The sequence below is a fragment of the Microtus oregoni genome, unplaced genomic scaffold (genome assembly GCF_018167655.1).
Source record: "Microtus oregoni isolate MIOR12 unplaced genomic scaffold, Mior012 000071F_ref0000514, whole genome shotgun sequence".
Lineage (NCBI taxonomy): Eukaryota > Metazoa > Chordata > Mammalia > Rodentia > Cricetidae > Microtus > Microtus oregoni.
The window spans coordinates 273,691-298,032 of NW_024543978.1; the positions used below are offsets into that span (position 1 = coordinate 273,691).

Sequence of the window (24,342 nt, forward strand, 5' to 3'; positions counted from 1 at the left end):
ACTACTGAAGTGGGCTCTATAAAGCAGAGCATTGTTTAAACAGCAGAGCCTTTTACAGTCATGTATCCTGGGGGCAGTGATAACACGGCAGTCTGGGGACAGCGAAGGCCCTTTTATCTTGAAGCACAGAGGACACCCTGGATTCGCTGATAAAGATTAAGGTCCCTGACACCCATAACCCCTCCCTCCCCTCAAAAAGAGGTCTTATTGAGAGTGACTTTAGAACACTATTGAGAAAGAATACTTGTCAGCCTTGATACTGGGTATGAAATCTCTGGATTATCTATGGTCCACCACCTCTTGGTCATAACACCTTCACTGATGACCCCCATGGGCCTCATGTGTTCAGCAGCAAGTGAAAGAACACACAGAAAGTGCCTACAGAAGCAACACTAAGTTTCCCACAGCCCTGGGCCCAAATATTGATGACTTTATCAGTGTGTAAGTTAGCAGCAAAGAAAAAACAGGTTAGTAGGAGGAAACTGACCATTAAAACACTTGAGTAAATAGCAGTGTACATTTTGGGCATGAGTCATGAGGTCTCAACCCACACCTGACATGATAGAATCCCATGCAAATCAGCACTTAAGACTGAACCAAGTGACATTCTACAAGGTGAGTCATCAGGATCATTTCAGAAAGTTCTCAAGTTCCCTAAGGAGTTAACTCTGAAATACCAGCCAGCTGGCAGGGTAGGAAGAGGCCCTGTAGAAACTAACATTAACTAACACCAGAAAAGAAACAAGGGCTCAAAGTCCCAGCTGCAATGTTGGTGAACCAGTAAGGTCCGTGCCCACCCAACACAGGGAAGAGCTGAGGACCCAAAAGAGAATGCTATAGGGTGCTCAGGAACATGAGTCCAAATACCCCAGGGAGTTACATATTTAAAACAAGAAACTGCAATGCCTAATTTAATCAGCATTTACAGCCAATAAGGCAGACCCAAAGGTTTTTCCAATTAAAGAGTACAATTAAAGAAAATTGTCAGGGACCTCCTTCTGTGTACAAAAACCAGCCAAACCCCAGAAAGCCAGTGCAGCTTAAATGAAAAACAGACCGCATGGGCCCTGACACTGTCCCGCCCACTGCTGAAGACAGTGCCCGAGCACCGACAGCCTGCACTGGACACTCCTAGACCCACGCGGCACTAGTAAAGGACAGGCTTCCTTCATGCCTTCGTTTCTCAACTATCAAAGTGATAATCAAATCACAGAAGGGCTATAAAGAATGAGACGGTTCCAGAGTCCCAAGGGCCACAAAAGTATCTACTCTCACTGTAACTTGTTCATGATCACAGAGGGACAGACCCAAAACTGTCACTGGTTGATCTTCAAGAAAGAGAGGTTTGGACAAGAGCAGAGGCCGAACTCGGGTTCTGACAAGATGGCCGGGCTGCCCCGCAGGATCATCAAGGAAACCCAGCGTTTGCTGGCAGAACCAGTTCCTGGCATTAAAGCAGAACCAGATGAGAGCAACGCCCGTTATTTTCATGTGGTCATTGCTGGCCCCCAAGATTCCCCCTTTGAGGGAGTGACTTTTAAACTTGAACTATTCCTTCCAGAAGAATACCCAATGGCAGCACCTAAAGTACGTTTCATGACCAAAATTTATCATCCTAATGTAGACAAGTTGGGAAGAATATGTTTAGATATTTTGAAAGATAAATGGTCCCCAGCACTGCAGATTCGCACAGTTCTGCTATCAATCCAGGCTTTGTTAAGTGCTCCTAATCCAGATGATCCGTTAGCAAATGATGTAGCCGAGCAGTGGAAGACCAATGAAGCCCAAGCCATAGAAACAGCGAGAGCATGGACTAGGCTATATGCCATGAATAATATTTAAGTCCATCAGATCATCAAGTGTACATCACTTCTCCTGTTCTGCCAAGACTCTTCCTTTTTTGTTTGCATTTAATGGACACAGTCTTAGAAACATTACAGAATAAAAGCCCAGGCATTTCATCTTTGGTGATTACATGCACATTAGCAAATCTATGTCTTGTCCTGATTCACTGTTGGAAAGCATGAGCAGAGGCTAGAAGTGTCATCCGGGTTGTTGTGAAGTGTTTAAAAGCAGTGACTCTGCTTGGATTCATTTCCCCATCATGGTTTAAGTACAAAGCACTGTGAATGAAGGTAGTTGTCAGGGTTAGCTGCCAGGGGTATGGGTGTTTTTATTTTATTTTTTAGGGGGAAAGTTTTATTTTAATTTTATGGTTTCCTTTCTCCCTCCCCCTCTTATGGGATCTAATTGCAGTGGTTAAATGCAGCTAACCAGTTTTTTAGCATATGCTCTCTAGCCAAGTCTAACTTTAGACGCTGTAGATGGACAAGCTTGATTGTCTGAACCAAAATGGGAACATTAAATAAACATCACAGCCCTCACTAATAATATTGTGACTTTGCTGTCAAGTGTAGATTCTCTGCCCCATCCCCCCAGAAGAAGAAGAAGAAGAAGAAAAAAGCTTGTGACCATTTTGTATGGCTTGTCTGGAAACTTCTGTAAATCTTATGTTTTAGTAAAATATTTTTTGTTATTCTAAAAAAAAAAGAAAGAGAGGTTTGAATCCAGTACCATGCAGATAGACAGTGGAAACTGACTACATACCTGGTACCATGGTTCTTCTCAAAGTATGCAGCTCGTAACCACACACTCTTCTTGCTGGGGAAGACTTGCAGGGCATAGGCATAGATGGCTCGTGCACATTCCAGGGCATTGTGAGCCACACACTAGAAAAGAGACACTATGAGGAAAGTAGTGTAGAACTGCATGGGGCAGATGATAAGTAATGACCTCAAGTAACAAATGTGCACTGGCCCTGATCTAATTAAACTACAATCTAAGACAAGAACACAAGAGAATGGGGACACAGACACCCTTCTGGTCCCCTGGCATGCAAGAAGAGCTGGTAAGAGGAGTACCAGTTGCTACCTGCAAGATAACAAATGCACACAAATATGCATATGTCAGGCTACAGTTAAGGCAAGAGTGTGCATGTGCACTCGTGTGTGTGTGCATCATTGCACACTACTTTATAAATAATCTCCTCATTGAGTTTTATTTGCTCTTTTTTAAAATTATTTTTTATTTATAGTGTTCTGCCTATATATAAGTCCAGAAGATGGCACCAGATCTTATTACAGACAGGAATTAGAACAATCAGTGATCTGAACCTCTGAGCCATTTCTCCAGCCCTCCTTGCATGCTGCTTTTTATTAAGACTACTATGTATTTTCCATTAAAAAGTTTAAGCCATTCAAAACCTGTACAAGGGCTGGAGAGATGGCTCAGAGGTTAAGAGCATTGCCTGCTCTTCCAAAGGTCCTGAGTTCAATTCCCAGCAACCACATGGTGGCTCACAACTATCTGTAATGAGGTCTGGTGCCCTCTTCTGGCCACCAGGCATACACACAGAATATTGTATACATAATAAATAAAAAAAAAAAACCTGTACAAGACAAATCAACATAAAGAGGATGAGAAGCCCACCAATCTAGTAAAATCACAGCAGACACCACTTTAAGTTTCCCCACCCTCACCCCATCCTCCCACACCAGGGCCTTGTAATGGTAAACAAGCATTCTGCCACCCAGCTACACTCCTTGCCCGTTCTATCTGTTATTTGGTAACCAATCTGCAATCTCAGCTTTCTGAATAGCTCTGGTACCATCAGGTCTGGATTCTCTAGGATTTTTTGTTTGGTTGGTTTTTGTTTTATATTCAAGTGATTTTAGGGGTTGGGGAGATTACTCAGTGGTTAAGAGCACTTGCTATTCTTACAGAGGATCCAAATTTGGTTCCCAGCACTCAAATCAGGTAGTTCACCCAAAACTCCAACTCTAGGGCATATGACACCCTCCTCTGGCCTCTGCAGGTATCTGCAGACACACAGCAAATGCACACACACACACACACACACGCACACACACACACACACACACACACACATACACACACATATATATACATGTGCAAAACTAAATATAAGTCTTAAAAAACCCTCAACATTCATATACATAAAGTGACAGGTAGGGGCCGGAGAAATGGCTCAGCAGTTAAGAGTACTAGTTGTCCTTCCAGAAGACCCAAGAGTTTGACTGCCAACACCCGCATGGTGGCCCACAACAGCTGTCTGTTACTCCAGTCCCATGGGATCCAGCACTTCTAGTCCCCTAGAGCACTAAATACACACACAGTGCACACATGCAAGCAAAATACCAATACACATAAAATAAAACAAAATAGAAAAAAAAGTGATAGGTAATGGATCAGCAGGATGGCTCAGGTTAAGGGACATAGCACCAAGCCTGACAGCTGAGTTTAATTTACAGGATTCACATAGTAGAAAGAAATAATCAAGTCCCATGCAAGCTGTCTTCTGACTTTTGCATACATGCTGTAGCATGTACACACGCACACACACACTCAAAAATTTTTTAGTGATAGGTAACATCAAATAACAAAGGCAGTCGCCAAATGTAGTGACAGCTCCGGTGAGAACTAGTTTAACTGATGATCTTCATGGTGACCATGAGACCCAACAACAAACTGGGCAGGTTCAGACACCTGTTTTTTAGGTTCACAGAAGACTAAGATCTCCTTCTATGTTCTGCAGACAGTACTCAGGAGGCAGAAGCAGGTATATTTCTGAGTTTGAGGCCAGCCTGAACAGAGGGAGTTCCAGAACAGCCAGGGATACACAAAGAAATCATCTCGGAAAAACAAACAAACAACAACAACAACAATAAAAAGGAGTACGAACCTGGGGTCAAGTTAATGTAATGGTCACTAGGGACAAACTATTACAACTGCAAATGACAAAATTGCCTGAGTGGAGCTGGGTGTGGTGGTACACACCTTTTTTTTTTAATATTTATTTATTTATTATGTATACAATATTCTATCTGTGGTGCAGGCCAGAGGAGGGCACCAGACCTCATTACAGATGGTTGTGAGCCACCATGTGGTTGCTGGGAATTGAACTCAGGACGTCTGGAAGAGCAGGCAATGCTCTTAACCTCTGAGCCATCTCTCCAGTCCCCGGTGGTACACACCTTTAATTCCAGTACTTAGAAGGCTGAGGCAGAAGGATCTCTGCGAGTTTGAGGCCAGTCGGGCCTACACAGTGAGTTCCAGGCCAGACAGAACTACACAGTAAAACATCCCAGGTAGAGCTGTACTCACAGCTGCATATACACCACAGGGAAGTTAACTGGTCACCCACATCTCCTCAGATGGTCAGGTATCTTCACAGAGAGAGATGCCAATGAGCCTGGGAGTGTCCAAGACCCACAATGTATGTAGAAACAGGTGTGGGAGGAACACAAGTATGCCCAGATTTTGATCAGACCCAATCCTTCCTATATCACATAGCCTGATTCTGACTCGACCACCAGAGAACTCAAGAAGGGTTATATCCTGACCATGAATATCTAGAAGGCTCAGACTCTAGAGAGGAAAAACCTTCTGTGTGGCTGCTGACCAAAACAATGAGGTCAGCTGCAAAGATTTTTAGAACCTCTACTGGCTTAACTGCCTACAGCATCAAGTAACGGTGTGCAGGGCCCAAAGAAGAGCACTAGGAGAGGACCCCTGTTTCTAAGCACACTAGAAGCATTACTTCTCATTCTTGCATGAAAAAGAAAACAGCTATAGTTACTGAGTAAATGTGGTTAAGTGACAATAAAAAATGAGAAAAGCTGGGCATGACACTGCATGCCTGAAACCCCAGCCCTCCAGAAGCACAGAAAGCTGAAGAGGATTCTGAGCTCAGGCTACCCTAGGCTACATCAAACAAACTAAAATCATTCTTGGCCTTCCCACATTTTTGTTATCTTTAGAGGTGTCTAACAAAGGCAGTAAAGGAGAGAGATGCAAAGCTCGTTATTCTGTGTTTAGAATAAAGAAGTTGTGGAAGTGCTAGGCTCCTTTAGATACAAAGAAATTTTCACTCAACACAGAGAGCATGTGTTTATGTTTTCTATATGTATATAGTTTACGTATGTATTTTAGTACTACAAGTTGAATCTAATGCTTTGTGTATGCTAGGCATATGCTCTACCACCGAGTGATACTTCCAGTTACAATATGATGAAACCCTTTGACCTACCTTCAGAGTCAAAGAGTAAACTAGCTTGTCCCTGAGCTCTGTGTCACACCAGTCTGCAGAGAAAGACGAAGCACTGGCCTACCCAGGTGAACAGGAACGCTCTTCATTACTAAGTAGTTTCAACTCACAGAAGATTTTTAAGGGCTGGGGATCTAGGTCTGTGGTACAACACTCACCTAACATGCACTAGACTCTGGGTCTAATCCTTGGTAGCAAAAATAGTAAGCAAACTAAAAACTTATGAGCTGAGCGGGAGGCCGAGGAAAGAGGATCACAAGTTTAAAACCACCCTAGGCTACACAGAAAAATCTTTTCTCAGAAAACCAAAAGCAAAGACTGGGGATGGAGCTCCTCCACTGGCAGAATGCTTCACGGCCAGCCATTTACAAGGTCTTGGGTTCAATCTCTAGCACCACATAAACTAGGCATATTGGTTCACACCTATACTTCTAGTATGTGGGAGGTAAAGTAAGAGGATCATCCTCAGCTACCCAAGAAGTATAAAACCAGACTTGTCTACAACAGATGTTATCTTAAAAGAATAAAAGTGGGGGCTGAAAACTTAGCTTAGCAGTTAGAAGCACTGGCTGCCTTTCCAGAGGACTCTGCACAACCTTCTCTAATTCCAGAGGATCTGACGCCCTCTTCTGGCCTCTGTGAGTACCAGACACACATATGGTGCAAATGAAGCCAAACCACTCATAAAAGCCAAATCAAAACAGAAAATCACTTGGCATATACCCTAGAAACAACCCTATCAGTGGAAAACAGTGTTCATTACTTTGGCTTGGATGCTCTTTCGTCTGTAAACTTTGCACTTGGGAGACTAAGGAAGGATTCTTGTCAGTTTGAAGTCAGTCTGTGCTATATAGTGAGACTGTCAAAAACTAACAAATGATGGAGGAAGGTCATTGGCTAATAAAGGCACTGCCCTGGCCCATTTTATTGGTTAGAGGATAGGTGGGAGGAGTAAACAGAACAAAATGCTGGTAGGAAGAGGAAGTGAGCTCAGAGACTCACAGCTCTCCTCTCGGGAGCAGACGCCTCAGAGAGAGAAGCCATGCCCCGCTCCCGGGCAGACACACGGCATGAAGCTCCGACCCAGGATGGACATAGGCTAGAATCTTCCCGGTAAGACCGGTTCTCACAGATTATTAGAGATGGGTTGATCAGGATGTGGGAATTAGCCTGTAAGTGCTAGAGCTAAAGGGCCAAGCAGTGCTTAAAAGAATACAGTGTCTGTGTAATTATTTTGGGGCATAAGCTAGCTGAGCGGGCGGCTGGGGTGCTGGGGAAGCGGCCCCGCCGCCCTTATTACTTCATATGGCGCCCCACGTGATGGACTAAATCCACTTAAAAAACCTGAGAAGGCTTAAAAATAAGGGAGAGAGAGTTTAACACAGATTTTTGCTGTTTGTTGGTGGCGTGCTGTAGAGAGATTTCCTGATTCGGCAACAGTAGCAGAAAAAACGCTGTGTCATTTTAAAGCGCGACTTCCTGGGGCTGTGTCGCCATTGAGATCTCTGTCTGGCTCCTGCGGGAGACAGAGCTTTTGACTAGAGTATTTGGAGTAAAGTGCTACGATTTGTTTGATGGCAACTAGACTCGCTGTGTTCTCGGGTCTGCTCTGCTTGTTAGAGACAAGCATGCGCTTTCATATAAGAGAGGCTTCCTGACTCAGCTTTAGCTCCAAAGCCTGCAGCTCATTAAGAGGTCCTGCCACAAAACACTTAAATGGTGTTGACGAAAAGCTGAACGCATGCTTTTCAGTTTTCAGCCGTAGCAGGAAAAAAGCTGCGCCGTTTAAAAATGCCGGCTTTCTGGGCCATCCTGCCAGGGCAAACTCTGACTGTTTGAGGCAGGAGGGCCGGCTACCAAGAGAGGACTTGAGTGTTGTCTGTTGTAGCTTGCTGGCTGGCAGAGACCTTGAAATGCCATACAGTTGTTGCAGTAAACATAGCTACAGCCTGTATATCCGCCATGAGGCTGGAAAGCTAAGGAATGGACTGGATCTAGCCGGCAAAGCCACGCCTTTAGTCCTACTGAGATTGCTTGGTAAATTAAAGATTCATGTGGTCAGAAAAAGAGAGATATACAGTAGAGAGAGATTCAAAGACAAAGAAAATTTCTAAATGGTTTGAAGTGTGTTAAAAATATATGCAGACTAAAATTTGAAGTTCTTAAAGTAAAAAACAAAAAAAAAGAAAGAGAGTTGTTGTGTGTGGTAGCACACGCCTTTAATCCCAGTGCCTAGAAGGCAGAGACTAACAGATCTCTGTGAGTTCAAGGTGTAGTAGCAAACACCTTTAATCCTGAATGCCTGGGAGGCAGAGACAGGCGGATCTCTGAGAGTTCAAAGACAGCCTGGTCTACAAAGTTACTTCAGGTCAAAGATACAGAGAACCTGTCTCAAAAAGCAAAAAGTTAAAAGTAAAAATAAACAAAATAGAGGTTAAAACAAAGCTGCACAAAGATGGAAAATACACAGAGAATCTTGATACTGTATGCTATTATGCTCTCTTTGAATTGTTTGAATGCTGAGGAAGGAGCAACAGCTGCTAAAAGATATTTATTTATAAATGCTGCTGAACTAATCCGACATAGATATTTTGATGCCTTGACTTTGAAATTTGGATCTAAGGACATGATGCTTTGGAAAGGAGTTTCTTATTTTGTTTTCACAGAGGATGAGACGCTGTTCATTTCTTCTATTCCGATTTGGTATGATGGACCACGTCCTCCTGAATGGTTCCTGTGCACGCCTTCAGAAAATTGCTTCGCTCAACTGCCAACTGAGATGAAACTAGCACACAGGTTATACCATGAAAGACCAAATTAACGACGCCCCCATTCAGCAGGAAGCAGTTTGGAGAGAAATAACTGCGCCCAAATTCCCAAAAAATGTTTATATAAATGTTCTTTTACATTTAAAGGGGGATATGATATAGATATGAATAATTTGCATTAGTATAGATTTTGCTTCATTGATAGCGATTTAAGGTCAATTTTGTTATATGTATAAGTGTTTCTGATTTTGATTAAGGTATTGTGATTGTGTAGTTCATTTAAAAATGTAATGTATATAGGTAGTTAATAGATAATCATAATAGTCAAGTTTGTAGTCATGTTAGTTAGATTTTCTAGATATATAGAGATATATTTTAGATAGACATTTTTCATGTCTTTCAAAGATTACAGAATAGGACATTTAATGTTTTAATAACTGAGGACTTTTCATGTCAATGAGACACTCTGCTCCTGGCAGCACCAATCTATTTCAAGAGGAAGATGGGCATCGAAGAGGCTCGTTATGGAGTTTTGATAGCCATTTGGGCAAGAAACTGCTCTTGCCTGGACTATTGCATAAACTGGACACAGAGAACCCGCAGAGAGAGGACTACTGAACTTGCCTAAGGTGAGATGATCTTTCGGGGTTCCTGATTCATTTTGAAAGAGTCTGCGAGACATTCTGCAGGACACAACAGATAGTGACTGAACTGACTTTGAATTTTCCTGCTTTATGGAAATGTCTGCTGGATACCATGGGCCTGAAGGCTGAAGATGGATGCCCCAACGGTACAAAAGAACTTTGGGTGACTGTCCAGGGAGCGAGATGTCTTTGTCATTTCTAGAGTTTGAAGTTTCTTAGTTCTTGTTTACTTAGGTAATATTATATCTTTCTGGAGTCTTTGATGGAGTTAAGAATAGTTAGTTATAGTTATAGTTTTCCTTAGTTATGATAAAGATTATTGTAACTTTTACTTGATAACTGTTTTGTTATATGCAATTTTGCTATGTTAAAGCCTTTTTTTTGTTTAAACCGAAAAAGGGGAAATGATGGAGGAAGGTCATTGGCTAATAAAGGCACTGCCCTGGCCCATTTTATTGGTTAGAGGATAGGTGGGAGGAGTAAACAGAACAAAATGCTGGTAGGAAGAGGAAGTGAGCTCAGAGACTCACAGCTCTCCTCTCGGGAGCAGACGCCTCAGAGAGAGAAGCCATGCCCCGCTCCCGGGCAGACACACGGCATGAAGCTCCGACCCAGGATGGACATAGGCTAGAATCTTCCCGGTAAGACCGGTTCTCACAGATTATTAGAGATGGGTTGATCAGGATGTGGGAATTAGCCTGTAAGTGCTAGAGCTAAAGGGCCAAGCAGTGCTTAAAAGAATACAGTGTCTGTGTAATTATTTTGGGGCATAAGCTAGCTGAGCGGGCGGCTGGGGTGCTGGGGAAGCGGCCCCGCCGCCCTTATTACTTCAAACAAATAAATAAACAAACAAATTAAAAAACAAAACCAACCATTATTAACAGATCCTCAAACTAGTAAGTTGATGCCTGGAGGATAACAACATAATTTTAAAATGCTTTCTCAAAAATGCTTGTTAATCACAAAGGAAACAACAGTGAAAATACAAGAAAATCCTAACAGCAGCCACCTGGAACAGCTGATCAGCGTGAACAAGCACCTATACCTCTGTAGAACACATCACCATCAGAACTCTGTACGAAGGAAGACCTGACATCCTACACTATTTCCAAAGACAAACCTCAAACAAGCCACAAGCAAATAAAACAGACAGCCAGGTCAAAATATATTCTGTAAAACCATTGGCCTCTAGTACTCAAAATTCAGATTTAGGTAGGAGATGTAGCTTAATGGTAGAGCAGTTACCCAATATACGCAGGCCCCTGGTTCCACCCTAGCACCACATAACCAATCAACCAAATAAATAAATAATAAAAAGGAGATTCATAAAACAAAAACAGAATGAAGCCCTGTTAAGGTCTGTTCTCGGGCTGACCTGAGGCTATGATCCTGCAAGCGTCTAAAGAAAACATAGTTTTGTTTTCATTGTTACTGTTTAATTTTACTAATAGGACACTAGGGGTCAATTCCAAGGGTAAGAAAGAGCATCTAATGCCAGGGTCTAATGACCCGAGTTTGATCCCCAGGACCCATGTGATAGAAGGAGAACTGACTTCTACAGGTGGTTCTATGGCCTCTACGTCCTATGCAGTGGGATGATGCACACATCCACAACACACACACAAAACAAAAACAAACCTTTTTTGTTTTTGAGACGCCCTGGTTGTCCTGAACTCACTCTGTAGAACAGACCAGTCTTTAATTCAGAGATTCACCTGCCTCTGCCTCCTGAGTGCTGGGATTAAGGTGCACACCCTGTTTTAGTATCTTAAACATGTTTATCATCTAGCTTTATGGTTTTCTCTTTGGGAAACTATTCTGAGGAAATAATCTCTAAGAGGCAGCAATTCTATTTAAATGTTCCTGAAATAAAATCAGTAGTGGGAACCACAAAGTGGGAGAAAACCTGATTCCATAAAGGTTGTCTGCCACCTAACTAACAAAGTTGTACTATCGCTACACATAGCTGCCAACAGGCACATATTTGCAGTAGCTGCTTTCTCCATTTAGTAAGCACTCAAAAACTTAAACCGGGCTTATAAAAGTCTGCTGCCCTTATGACTGCAACCCCACCTAAAGTAAGTGTATCAGAGCTAAATGTAATACATGTGTCTGAAGTCCCAGAAATGAGGAAGTCTCTAAGGTCAACCTGTCTCAAGATATAGAAAGCAACCTGACTCATTTAAGGGGTCACTATTCCTGGCAAGACTACAGACTGGGAAGCAAGCAGGTGAGCTTACGCTGTCAGCATCTTCCATCCAGGTGTGTTTGCGATCTTCCTCCTCGATCCCGATACCAATCACAGCGCGCATAACTGCCTGGCACGTGGCCACACTCCCTGCCCTGTCACATTCTTCAGCATCCTGAAAGAGAAGCACAGAAATCTTGTTTGGATTTTCTGTTAAAGTGACTGTTATTTCTGATGAAAAGACCTGCTGCCTTGGGCATAAAGCCTGGCAACCCTGAACAGTTTATCTGCCATGCCGTTCTATTCACTGATGTTCCTGCCCTCATGTCCCCGCATTGACATGCTCAATAAATACGGTTTGACTGAATCAAACCACACTTATTCATCCAGTACATTTTGAGCAAGATTCTGCTGCATAAAGAACTTATAATAAGCTCTGACACTAAAGACCATCTAAAAATAGGTTTTGCAGCATTCCTGGGTATCTGAAATTATTTTTATTTCAAAATAAAAAGGCAAGTGTGATGATACACATTTGTCATATCAGCTACTTGTAAGGTAGAAGAAGCATAAAGACCGCAGTTCAAAGCTAACCTGAAATACTGACTAAGACCTTATCTCAAAATTAATGAAAAGTGGGCTGGAGATTATGTATACAGCACTGACTTGCCTAGAGTACTCAAGGCTCTGAGTTCAATCCCTGAAACTGCGGGAAAAATTAATTTAAGTGTAGAGCTGATAAGACAGTAAAGGCATTTGGGGTAAAAGTCTGATACCCTGAAAGTAATCCCCAGGAGGAGAGATCCAAAGGCTGTCATCTGATTTCTTACACTGTAGCGTGTGCACCTACACATACTAAAATGAGGCTGTAGCAAGGCATACACCTTACATTAAAGAAACTTTGAAAGGAGTGAAAGCAAAAGACAAGTTCAAAAGTATCTGTACTCTTAGGACTAGAACTCACAACTTAAACTAGCAAAAAGAGGAGGAACACGCTGACCTAGACAAGAAGTAGTGTTGGTGGGGATGCTGCAAGGGAGATTAGAGGAAAACCTGGGCGGGGGAGGGTCACAATAGATGACCACTCACAGGAGCAGTCCACCGGGCAGGCCAACATGTAGCACGGTATTTCCAATTTTAGGACAGCAGATTTGGGACACAAAGAAGAAGCAATATCTGTATCCAAACATCTTTTTAAAAAAAGGTTCTACATTATGAGGCACAGGAATATGTTACTGAAAGTTGGGGATAATAAAGTATCCTGGTAATAGGTTAGGAATCAAACAACTGACCCAACAGACAAATGTTACAGGGCATTTACAGTTTATCAGAAACCAAAATATTACAAATTTAAATATCTGAAAAGAAACTCTAAGCTATTCTTGTCTGTAAGATGCTAAACTGTTTTCAGTGCCATTTTAAGATCAGCAACAGCAAGTGGGCTGAGTCGCTCTTTTTTTTAATATTTATTTATTTATTATGTATACAATATTCTGTCTGTATGTATGCTTACAGGCCAGAAGAGGGCACCAGACCTCATTACAGAAGGTTGTGAGCCACCATGTGGTTGCTGGGAATTGAACTCAGGACCTCTGGAAGAGCAGGCAATGCTCTTAACCACTGAGCCATCTCTCCAGCCTCCAAGTTAAAGGAGGGCATGGATTGAAAGCTGAGGACTATCACTGACCTCTATAGAAGGCAACTTTACTTCCTCTATCAAAACAATGTATGCACCAGAAATCCCACCTTATGGAATTCACCTTACAATATGCCCATATACGCAAATATACTTTTGAAGCAAATGGAAAAGCTACTAATAAGCCGTCCACAGCAACATGTGCAGGGAGGGACACACAAACCAATGAAATGGTCAAGGTACACTACAGGCTCTGACCTAGGGGGAACAAGATAAGAAATAAGCAAGGAAAGACAGGAACTTTATCCCTCCCTGAAGCATTAAGGAAAGGAAAGGAAAGGAAAGGAAAGGAAAGGAAAGGGGAGAGGGGAGAGGAAAGGAAAGGTGATGTGGGATTCCCCTCTGTATGCTGTGAATACCGTTGGTGAATAAAGAAACTGCCTTGTAACCATCACCTTTGCTTAGAAAAAAAAGAAAAAGAAACTGCCTTGGCCTGTTGATAGGGCAGAACGTAGATAGGCGGGGAAAACAGAATGCTGGGAGAAAGAAAGGCAGAGTCAGGAAGAAGCCATGGAGCCACTGCTGGAGATAAACGTGCTGAAACTTTGCTGGTAAGATACGATCTCATGGCGATGCACAGATTAATGGAGTTGGGTTAAATTAATACGTAAGAGTTTGCCAATAAGAAGATAGTAGACCAAGCAGTGATTTAATTAATGCAGTTTCTATGCGGTTACTTTGGGGCTGGGCAGCTGGGAAACGAACAATCAGCCAGCCTCCTTCCGACAAATTGGTGCCCACGCGGCCAACTAAAATCCATTTACAACCTTAGAGAGCTTGGAAAGAAATACTAGACACTAAAAAATAAAGTTTAGCCACATTTATTCTCCTGAATGGGCTTTACTTGCTGGCGGCATGCTGCGGCTCCTTTAAGAGCAGTTTTCCTGGTTCAGCGGTAGCAGAAAAAAGGCCAAGGTTTTGAAATGCTGGCTTTCTGAGCTGTGCTGCCAGAGTGAACTCTTGACTCTGGAGGTTCAGCTATGGAGCATTTAAATGGGGATTGTGAACAGAGTGCTACAACTTGCTTAATGGCAACATAGATTGTCTGTGTGCCTGAAAATGGGGCTGTGAGCATGGCTCTCAGAGTCAGCAAACAGCTCCGCCATGCTGGACTGGGTGGGGTAAGCAGGTAGTGCTGTATTTCCCCTAGCAATGGCGTTGTTAGTTCATAAGAAGGGCTTAGCATTTTTTGTTATTTTTGTTTGTTTTTTGTTTTTGAGACAGGGTTTCTCTATGTTGCTTTGGAGTCAGTCCTGGAACTAGCTCTTGTAGACCAGGCTGACCTCAAACTCACAGAGATCCACCTGTCTCTGCCTCGTGAGTGCTGGGATTAAAGGCGTGTGCTACTGCCCGGCAGAAGGGCTTAGCATTTTAAGAAGCACTTCTGGTCAGAAAATAATTACTGAGCTGGGCAGTGGTGGCGCACACCTTTAATCCCAGCACTTGGGAGGCAGAGGCAGGCGGATCTCTGTGAGTTCGAGACCTGCCTGGTCTACAAGAGCTAGTTCCAGGACAGGCTCCAAAGCCACAGAGAAACCCTGTCTCGAAAAAGCAAAAAAAAAAAAAAAAAAAATTACTGATACACAATAAGGACAAATTCAGACATAAAAGACCTCTAAATGGGTCACAATATGTTTTAAAAATGTTATGTAGGCTTGGGAAAGAGAAGATAAAGAGTATGAAAGTCATAAAAGCAAGTAAATGGTTTAAAAAAAAATAAAACAAAGTCTTTAAGGAGACAGAGTACAGACAGTCATAGATTAAAGGAGTAAAGATAATAAAATAAATATTAAAAAGTAATAGAGTAAAAACAAGCCACATAAAGATGGAATATACAGGGGCAGGAGAGATGGCTCAGAGGTTAAGAGCACTGACTGCTCTTCCAGAGGTCCTGAGTTCAATTCCCAGCCCCCACAGGGTGGCTCACAACCATCTGTAATGAGATCTGGTGCCCTTTTCTGGCCTGCAGGCATACATGGAGGCTGAACACTGTGCACATAATAAATAAATAAATCTTAAAAAAAAGGTGGAATATACACAGAGTCTGGATTATGTATATTTTGTGTTGTCTTTGAATTTTTTGACTGTGAAGGAGCTAAGTAACCAACATATGTACTTTAAAGGTATCTTGACTTTCAGAATTTTGAGTCTAAGGTTATGTTGCTTTAGAAAAGAGGTTCTGCTTTTGTTTCCACAGAGGATGAGAACCTGTGGAATCCTTCCCAAATAATGTGATTTGATGGACCAAGACTCCCCAAAAGGTTGCTGTGAACACCCCTAAAAATTACTTCACCCAATAAACAGCAGGAAGCAGTTTGGAGAGGTACACCTAAATTCCCTAAATAATTGTTTATAAATGTTTGTTTACATTTAAAGGTAAATATGCTATAGAGATGGATATTGTGCATTGGTATAGATCTTGCTTTATTGATAGAAAATTAAGGTCAATTTTGCTATACTGTGTATATGTATTTCTGATTTTGATTAAAGTATTGTGTGTACAGCTCATTTAAAAATGTAATGTATGGCCGGGCAGTGGTGGTGCACGCCTTTAATCCCAGCACTCGGGAGGCAGAGGCAGGCGGATCTCTGTGAGTTCGAGACCACCCTGGTCTACAAGAGCTAGTTCCAGGACAGGCTCCAAAACCATAGAGAAACCCTGACTTGAAAAACCAAAAAAAAAAAAAAAATGTAATGTATAATTAAGAAATATAGGTTAATAGATAATCATCTATAATAGTCAAACTTGTAGTGTTGTTAGTTAAGATTTTCTAGATACACAGAGATGTATTTCAGATGGATAGGCATTCTTCAAACCTTTCAAAGACTACAGAATATGGCATTTAAAATGTTTAAGAACTTAGAACTTTTCAAGACAATTAGACTCATCTGCTTCTGGCAGCACCAATTACTTCAAGAGGAAGAAGGGCATTGAAGAGGCTCCTTATGGAGTTTGTTAGCCATTTGGGCAAGAAACTGTTCTTGCCTAGACTGCTTGATGGTATGCTATATGAACTGAACTTGCAGGACCCACAGAGAAATGATTGCTGAACTTGCCTAAAGGTGTGATGGTCCTTCAGGGTTCCTGCTTCATGAAAGAGTCTTCCAGATATTCTGCAGGACACAGAAGAAAGCAACCGATGGACTTTGCCATTACAATGCAGAACAGATCTTCAAATTTCCTGATTCATGGAAAAGTCTGATGGATACTATGTGCCTGTAGGCTGCAGATGTGTGCCCAATGGTACAGAAGACCTTTGGGTGACTGTCCAGGCAGTGAGATGTCTCTGTTCATTCTAGAGTTTTGGAAGTTGCTTACAATGCACTTCCTGTAAACTTAGGTAATATCATACCCTTCTGGAGTCTTTGATAAAGTTGAAGAATAGATATATAGTTTTCCTTAGTTATGATAAAAGATAAAGTGGATATAAATATTGTAATTATGTTTCTTGCTTGATACCTGCTTTGTTATATGTAATTTTACTATGTTAAAGTTAAAACCTTCCTTTTTATTTAGACAGAAAAGGGGAGGTGATGTGGGATTTCACTCTGTATGCTGTGATTACCACTGATTAATAAAGAAACTGCTTTGGGCCTATAGCAGAGCTATAAGGGAACAGAGCTAGGCAGGGAAAATTAAACTGAATCCTGGGAAAAAGAAGGCAGAGTCAGGAGAAGCCATGTAGGCCTGCCAGAGACAGACTCTGGATGGAACCTTGCCAGTAAGCCACAGCCACGTGGCAATACACAGATTAATAGAAATGGGTTAAATTAAGATGTAAGAGCTAGCCAATAAGACACCAGAGCTAATAGGCCAAGCAGTGATTTAATTAATACACTTTCTGTTTCTGTGTGGTTATTTCGAGTCTGGGCAGCCGGGAACAAACAAGCAGACTCCAACAACAGTCAATAGCTAGGCAGGAAGAGGTTAGGTGGGGCTGCGGAATATTAGTTAAAGATATGCTACAGTTGCTTACGCTGTGGAACATTTGTTTAATGATACAATGATGTGCTGCGTTCTTTTATGCTCCATTTGTTTAACTCGGTGAAGCTGTGTTACTTCTACCTGTTGAAAACTTCTGAGTGGTCTAATAAAGAGCTAAACAGCCAATAGCAAGGCAGAAGAAAGAACAGGTGGGGCTGGCAGACAGACAAAATAAATAGGAGGAGAAATCTGGGGAGAAAGGATCAAGGATCAAGAAGGGCCCAGCCATCCAGCTACACAGCAAGCCACGGAGTAAGAAGTAAAGAAAGGTATACAGAATAAAGATAAAAGCCCAGAGGCCAAAGGTAGACGGAATAATTTATATTAAGAAAAGCTGGCTATGGGCTGGAAAGAGGGCTTTTCAAGAACATTGGTTGCCCTTCAAGAGATCCTGAGTTCAATTCCCTACAACCACATGGTGACTCAAAAAACAGTGTAAAGAGATGTGGTGCCCTCTTCTGGCCTGCAAGCATACATGCAGGCAGAATACCTTATACATAATAAATCAATCTTTAAAAAGAAAAAAAGAAAAGCTGGCTAGAAATAAGCCGTTAAGGCAAGGCATTCATATCTATGTGTATTTATTTGGGAGCTGGGTGGTGGGCCACCAACGAACCAAGAACCAAAAGAGTAAAAACAACTAACAACAAGGTGAGACCTGCAGACAGGGAGAGAGCTCACTGGGATGAAGCAGGACGACGTTACCAGCCAAGCACAGAGGAAGCAGGATGTGTACAAGATGAGGTAACAATCCCTGAGCCACGTGGCAGCAAACAAATTAAGAGAAATGGGTTAATTTAAACCAGAAGAACTAGTTAAAAACAAGCCTAAGCTATCAGCCATGCATTTATAATTAATAAGAAGTCTCTGTGTGATTATCTAGGAGCTGGCTCCTGGGAGGAAAAAGTCCGCCTACAAATTACACCAAATGAGAAAAGATTAAAGCAGGGGATAGGGTTGTAGATCAACGGTAGAATGTTTGCCCAGTATACACAGGAGCCTGGCTTGCTCTCCAACACTAGAAAAATAATGAGTGAATGCAGGCCTCACATTTCCTAAAGAGACGCATACAGACCAACAGAACAGAACTAAGAGTTCCCAAATACATCTTCAACATTTATTATCAATTGATTCTTCATAAGGGTGTTAAGACCACTCAATGGGGCAAGGATAATCATTAGCTCTCAGGGTTTGGATCAGTGGTTAAGAGCATGTATTGCACTTCCAGAGCCAAATTCAATTTCCAGCAACTATATATATATATATATAACACTTCATGTGCAGGAGACCCAGTGTTTGGCCCCTGAGAGAGCATGCACTCACGTGCACATACTGGTCTAAATGAGAATGGCCCCCACAGGCTCATATACTTGACTACTTGGTCTCCAGTTGGTGGTTGATTGGGAAGAATTAGGATGTATGGTCTTTTCAGAAAAAGTGTGCCACTGGAAGAAAAGTTGAGGTTTCAGAAGCCTCCTGTCATCCCCAGCATACTCTCAATGTCTCCTGCTTATAGATGAAAACTCTCAGCTGTTCCCGTCATCATCCCCTCCCCCCACCACGCTCCCCACTATGATGATAATAGACTATTTCCCTGTAACTTAAGCCCCAATTAAACACTTCCTTCTATATGTTGTCTTGGTCATATATACATGATAAAAAATAAACATTAAAAAATTTATTAGCCATTAACTCCCTAACCTCTAAGTAATCATTTTTTTCTCTACAGATTTCCTTTTCTATTTTACCTCTAATCTTTTTGGTAAAAAATTCTTTGGGCTTTACAAGATAGGGTTTCTTTGTGTAACCCTGGCTGTCCTGAAACTCGCTCTGAAGACCAGGCTGGCATCAAATGGAGAGAGATCCAGCTGCCCATGTCTCCCAGGTGCTCTGATTAAAGGCCTCACCCACACACCTGGCTGGGAAATGAATACCAATAGAATCATATAATATACAGTCATGTAGCTGAGCATGGTGGTTCACAGTTTTAATACCAGCACTCAGAAAGCAGAGGCAAACAGAACTCTAAACTGAAGAACTGACTGGTGTACACAGCAAATTCCAGGCTAGCAGAGCTCCTGTCTAAACAAGCAAACAAATAGCTATTTTTTGCTTAGACTGTTTCAGTACTCATCCATCAAAGAAGAGTTGAAATCGTTAACCCAAGCTAGGCAGGGCAATAGAACGCCAACAGTCCTAGCACTTGGGAGGCTAGGGCAAAAGAATCTTGAGTTCCCCGGACAGCTGGGCTATATGGCAAGTTCCAGACTGGTCTGGGCTATATAGACCCTGTCTTTAAAAACAAGACTCTAAGTCCTATGATCTCTAAAGTTTTATTCATCTAGTTTTTATATTTAGTGCCGATTCTTTTTGAGTCCTGTATATTGCTTCAGACAGGGCTCACCTACAGTCTTTAGTGGTACAACTTTTCTAACATACATGATGCCTGCATTCAATCCCCGGCACCACACACAGATAAAAGATGAATTTTATAGAATTTCCTGTGCATGTGTAATACTGGAGATTCAACTCTAGGCCTCCCATATGATGGATAAATATTGTAAAATGAGCTTTATCCACAGCCCTATAATGTTACCTATAATTTAACAAACTGTCAAAATTAAATTCTAGGACTGGGGAAACGACTCAGTGGTGAAGATACACGCCACCAAGCTTGACACTCACATGGCAGAAACAGAACCAACCCTCGCAAGCTGTCCAGTGACTTCCCCATACCTACGGTGGACTCTCATAACAGATGTAATTAAAAAAGAGACTCTAATTTTAAAATTAATAATACATCTCAGTCCCATAATAATGCCTCCTTTCAGCAGGGGAGGTGATATCTTTAGACACAGTGAACAAAAACTTTCCAAAGAAGCTTACTGAGGGACTGGGTTAAGAGTGTTGTACAAGTATGAGTGCCTGAGTTCACATTCCTGCCACGCACCCACATAAAAATCTGGCATGAACTGGGCGATGATGATATACATGTTTAATTCCAGCACTTGGGAGGCAGAGACAGGTAAATCTCTGTGAGTTCGAGGCCAGCCTGGTCTACAGAGCAAGTTCCAGGATAGTCAAGTCTGTTACATAGAGAAACCCAAAACAAACTCGAAAAGCAAAATTAAAAAAATAAACAAAAAAGTTGGTCGTGACCAGACATGATAGTGCACGCCTTTAACCTCAGCACTCTGGAGGCAGAGGCAGGCAGTTCTCTGAGTTGGAGGCCAGCCTGGTCTACAGAGTGAGTTCCAGGATAGTTCAGAACTACACAGAAAAATCCTATCTAAAAAGTCCCCTGTCCCCCAGTGCTAGAGCAGGAAACCCAATGTCTTCCTCTGGCATCTAAGTATTTCAAATAGATAAATCTTTATCTATTTGATAGATAGACACCAACAACAACAACAACAACTGAAAGAAATGAAAAAGTGCTTGGCGTGTCAGAACCACACTGCTTAGGCTAAGCTAAGAGAACAAACACTTCCTACAAGGGCCATCGCAGGAGCCGATAACAAGGTGGAGCAAGCAACCAGTTGACAGGAAGTGATCAAGAAAAAAGCCACAGAGAGTAAGAGGGAGTCAGAAGGATGGAGAGGAAGACACACAGGAAGTAGAAGGGAGGGACACCAAGTTGGAGTTTTGCTTGAGACAGCATAGGAGAGGTCTTTTCTATCACATCAGTAGAGGAGGGAGGTCAGCAGGGTGCTTTCTCTGCCTCTCTAAGCTAGCAGGCTTTCACCCCAGCATCTGGCTCCAGAATCATATGGTAAAATCAAACAATTGAGATTTTGCTAAAAACAAAACAGCACTTAGGAAGCTGAGGCTGAAGACTGAGTGTTCAAAACCAGCTACAGCTATACCGTACTGTGTGCTCTAGGGCAGCTAGCTTCTGACCTTTTGAAGATTCTCCCCCTCTGTGCCTCCTCTCTGGGTATAGTAGTAATAAGATATTATAGATATGTGTGCTGGATATAAAATATACATGCACCACAGCCCTTTCAATCTGCAGTGTTCTGTCCACACTCTTGCCTTAAAAGGAGAAATCTGGCAGGATCTTACGGTGTAGATCTTACTGTCTCTGCTTCCTGACTACTGGGATTAAAGGTGTGTGCCACAACCATCCGGCCAGCCTATATCTTATATGAGACCTCAACACAAAAATCATCTGAGAGTCAGTGGTTAAGAGCACTGAATCTGAGTTCAATTCCCAGCACCTACACAGCAGCTTAGAACTGTCATTAACTCCAGTTCCTCTTTTGGAGCACAGATATGCACGCAGTTAACCATCTATATACATAAAATAAAAATGGAAAAAATCAAGTCCAGCCTGGTCTACAAGAGCTAGTTCCAGGACAGGCTCCAAAAGCTACAGAGAAACCCTGTCTCAAAAACCAAAAAAAAAAAAAAAAAAGGAAAAATATTTACTTATCACTCATTCAAGATAGAGTCCTGCTATATAGCCTAGCCAGGCTGTCCTTAAACTTGTAATCCTCCTGCCTTAGCTTCCTGGGTGCTGGTATGCAACACCAAAGCCTAACTATGTATTTAGAAGAACACTGAGCAACAGCTTACTTGGATCCACTGTTCCCGATTGATCTCTACACCGTTGGCCCGCAGGGAAGTGATGGCGCGGTCAATGATCTTCTCCACCATCTGAGTGTTCCCATTGGCCTCCTCCAGCTTGGCAGCTGTGATCCAGATGTGCCGGTCTGTAGGAATGTTCTCACGTGCTTTATTTAAGACCTTACGAGCATTTTCATAAGTTTCCAGCCTTGCCAAAGCAAGCCAAAGCTACACAAAAAAGGGAGAAAAAAGGGAGAAGTGTGTTGAAGGCTGGTGGCACCAAGTGGCATCTTCCGGGCTGGATGGCCAGCCAGTCTCACTAGCCCACAGCACTTCTACAAAGTGCTTTCTGAAAGTTCTCAAGCATAAACAGCCTGAAATTATTCACAGGAGCCCCCTTCACTACATCAACTGATCAGCTGTGCTTTCTGACCACAGAAAGTTGATGGAACTCTACATCAGAGGTTCTAAGCACTGTTTAAATGTGCAGTGTGCCAGACTTGACAGCAGGTGCTAGGGTAAAAGGTGAGCAGAATGGAGGGCGGGGGTTGGAGAATCGGCTCAGAGGTTAAGAGCACTGGCTGCTCTTCCAGAGGGCCTAAATTCAATTTCCAGAAACCACATGGTAGTTCACAACCATCTATAATGAGATCTGGTGTCCTCTTCTGGTATGCAGGTAGAACACTGCATGATAGATAGATAGATGGATGGATGGATGGATGGATGGATGGACGGACGGACGGATGTGCAGGTAGAACACTGCATAATAGATAGATAGACAGATCTTTAAAAAAAAACAAAAACAGTGAGCCAGATGGGTTCACAGACAGTTGTGTGATGATGCTTAGCCCTCTGGAATTCTCATGCCCCAAAACTACTAACTGCAACATTCCACCCCTAAAATGTGCAGAATATTTTAGTTTGAGTGTGAATGTGTGCACGTGCCTGAGTAGTGCCCAACACAGTTCTCTATAGCTATGAGGGATGAGCAAAAAGAGACTCAGTCTTGTCCATCTACCACATACACTGTGCACCAACGTGTACTGTGCACCACTTGTATTTCACACCCACCACATGCAATGCACTTTTACCTGTAACATGACTAATTGAAGCCACCCGATACCTTACTTAGCAACTACTATATAGAATACCATTCTGGGTTTCATAATGCCCTCTAATGCCAGGAACAGTAGCTTAAGTAAGCAGCATACATATAGCAGTCTCAGGCACTGGGCTTCGCTTAAGCCTGGCAGACTCACCTCCACACTAGTGGGACAGCACTCCACTGCTCGGCTCAACATGATCCTAGCGTCTTCAGGCTCCTCAAGCTCAACAGCAGCTTTCCACAATCGGACAGAGTTTGGAACGTGCTCCAGGGCTAGGAACGGTCAAATAAGAGACTGGTGTCAGGATGACGCTGCCATTTGGGTAAGACCGCCCCCCACAGTGATAATCAAAAGCTGCAAACATGTCCATTTGGTCAGCCCTTTGATGTTGACGTAGACATAAAGCCAGAAAGAAGAAACAGTTGAAGGTCATTGAAGTTGTATCAACAGGACTTGTCACATCGATACTATACAGCTCCACTGAAACTTGAGAATAAGATGAACAAGAAAACAGGCTATATACAGGGAAAGACTTGTTGTCTAGTTGTTGTCTAGATTGAGGGCAATGTTACATGGGTTACATGGGCACATACTCAGTAAGACATCAAACTGTAAACCTAAAATCCATAGGTTACTAAATATATATTTTAAATAACCAGTATCAAAAAGACCTACTGATTATATTTTCCCTTAAGAATACCTGAAACTTCAAAAAAAAAGTCATAAGCAAACTCTGGAAGGAACTCCTACAGAACGAGGATGGAATACTCCATGAGCACCAAACTCGTGTGTGTGTGTGAGAGAGATGTTTCATCATTAGATAACTAAGACGTGTGTGTGTGCGTGTGTGTGCGTGTGTGTGCGTGTGTGTGTGAGATGTGTCATCATTAGATAACTAAGATGTGTGTGTGTGTGTGTGATGTGTCATCATTAGATAACTAAGACGTGTGTGTGTGTGCGTGTGTGTGTGAGAGAGATGTTTCATTATTAGATAACTAGGACATGTGTGTGTGTGCGTGTGTGTGTGTGAGAGAGATGTTTCATCATTAGATAACTAGGACGTGTGCGTGTGTGTGTGCGATGTGTCATCATTAGATAACTAAGATGTGTGTGTGTGTGTGTGATGTGTCATCATTAGATAACTAAGACGTGTGCGTGTGTGTGTGAGAGAGATGTTTCATTATTAGATAACTAGGACATGTGTGTGTGTGCGTGTGTGTGTGTGAGAGAGATGTTTCATCATTAGATAACTAGGACGTGTG

General features: G+C 42.3%; 2 protein-coding genes across 2 annotated transcripts in view; one reads left to right on the forward strand and one right to left on the reverse strand.

Moving 5' to 3' along the window:
* Positions 1–24,342, reverse strand: part of Prpf6 (pre-mRNA processing factor 6) — a 61,426-nt gene that overhangs the window by 8,118 nt on the left and 28,966 nt on the right. The window contains exons 10-13 of the mRNA XM_041641811.1: positions 23,234–23,352; positions 21,984–22,202; positions 11,780–11,902; positions 2,608–2,729 (exon numbers count right to left, since the gene is read on the reverse strand). Coding sequence (XP_041497745.1) covers positions 2,608–2,729; positions 11,780–11,902; positions 21,984–22,202; positions 23,234–23,352 — 583 coding nt within the window. The remainder of the gene's footprint in view (positions 1–2,607; positions 2,730–11,779; positions 11,903–21,983; positions 22,203–23,233; positions 23,353–24,342) is intronic.
* On the forward strand, positions 1,355–2,550 carry LOC121440844 (ubiquitin-conjugating enzyme E2 N-like). The gene has a single exon (XM_041641812.1). It carries the CDS (start codon positions 1,384–1,386, stop codon positions 1,840–1,842), a length of 459 nt encoding a protein of 152 aa, XP_041497746.1. The 5' UTR covers positions 1,355–1,383; the 3' UTR covers positions 1,843–2,550.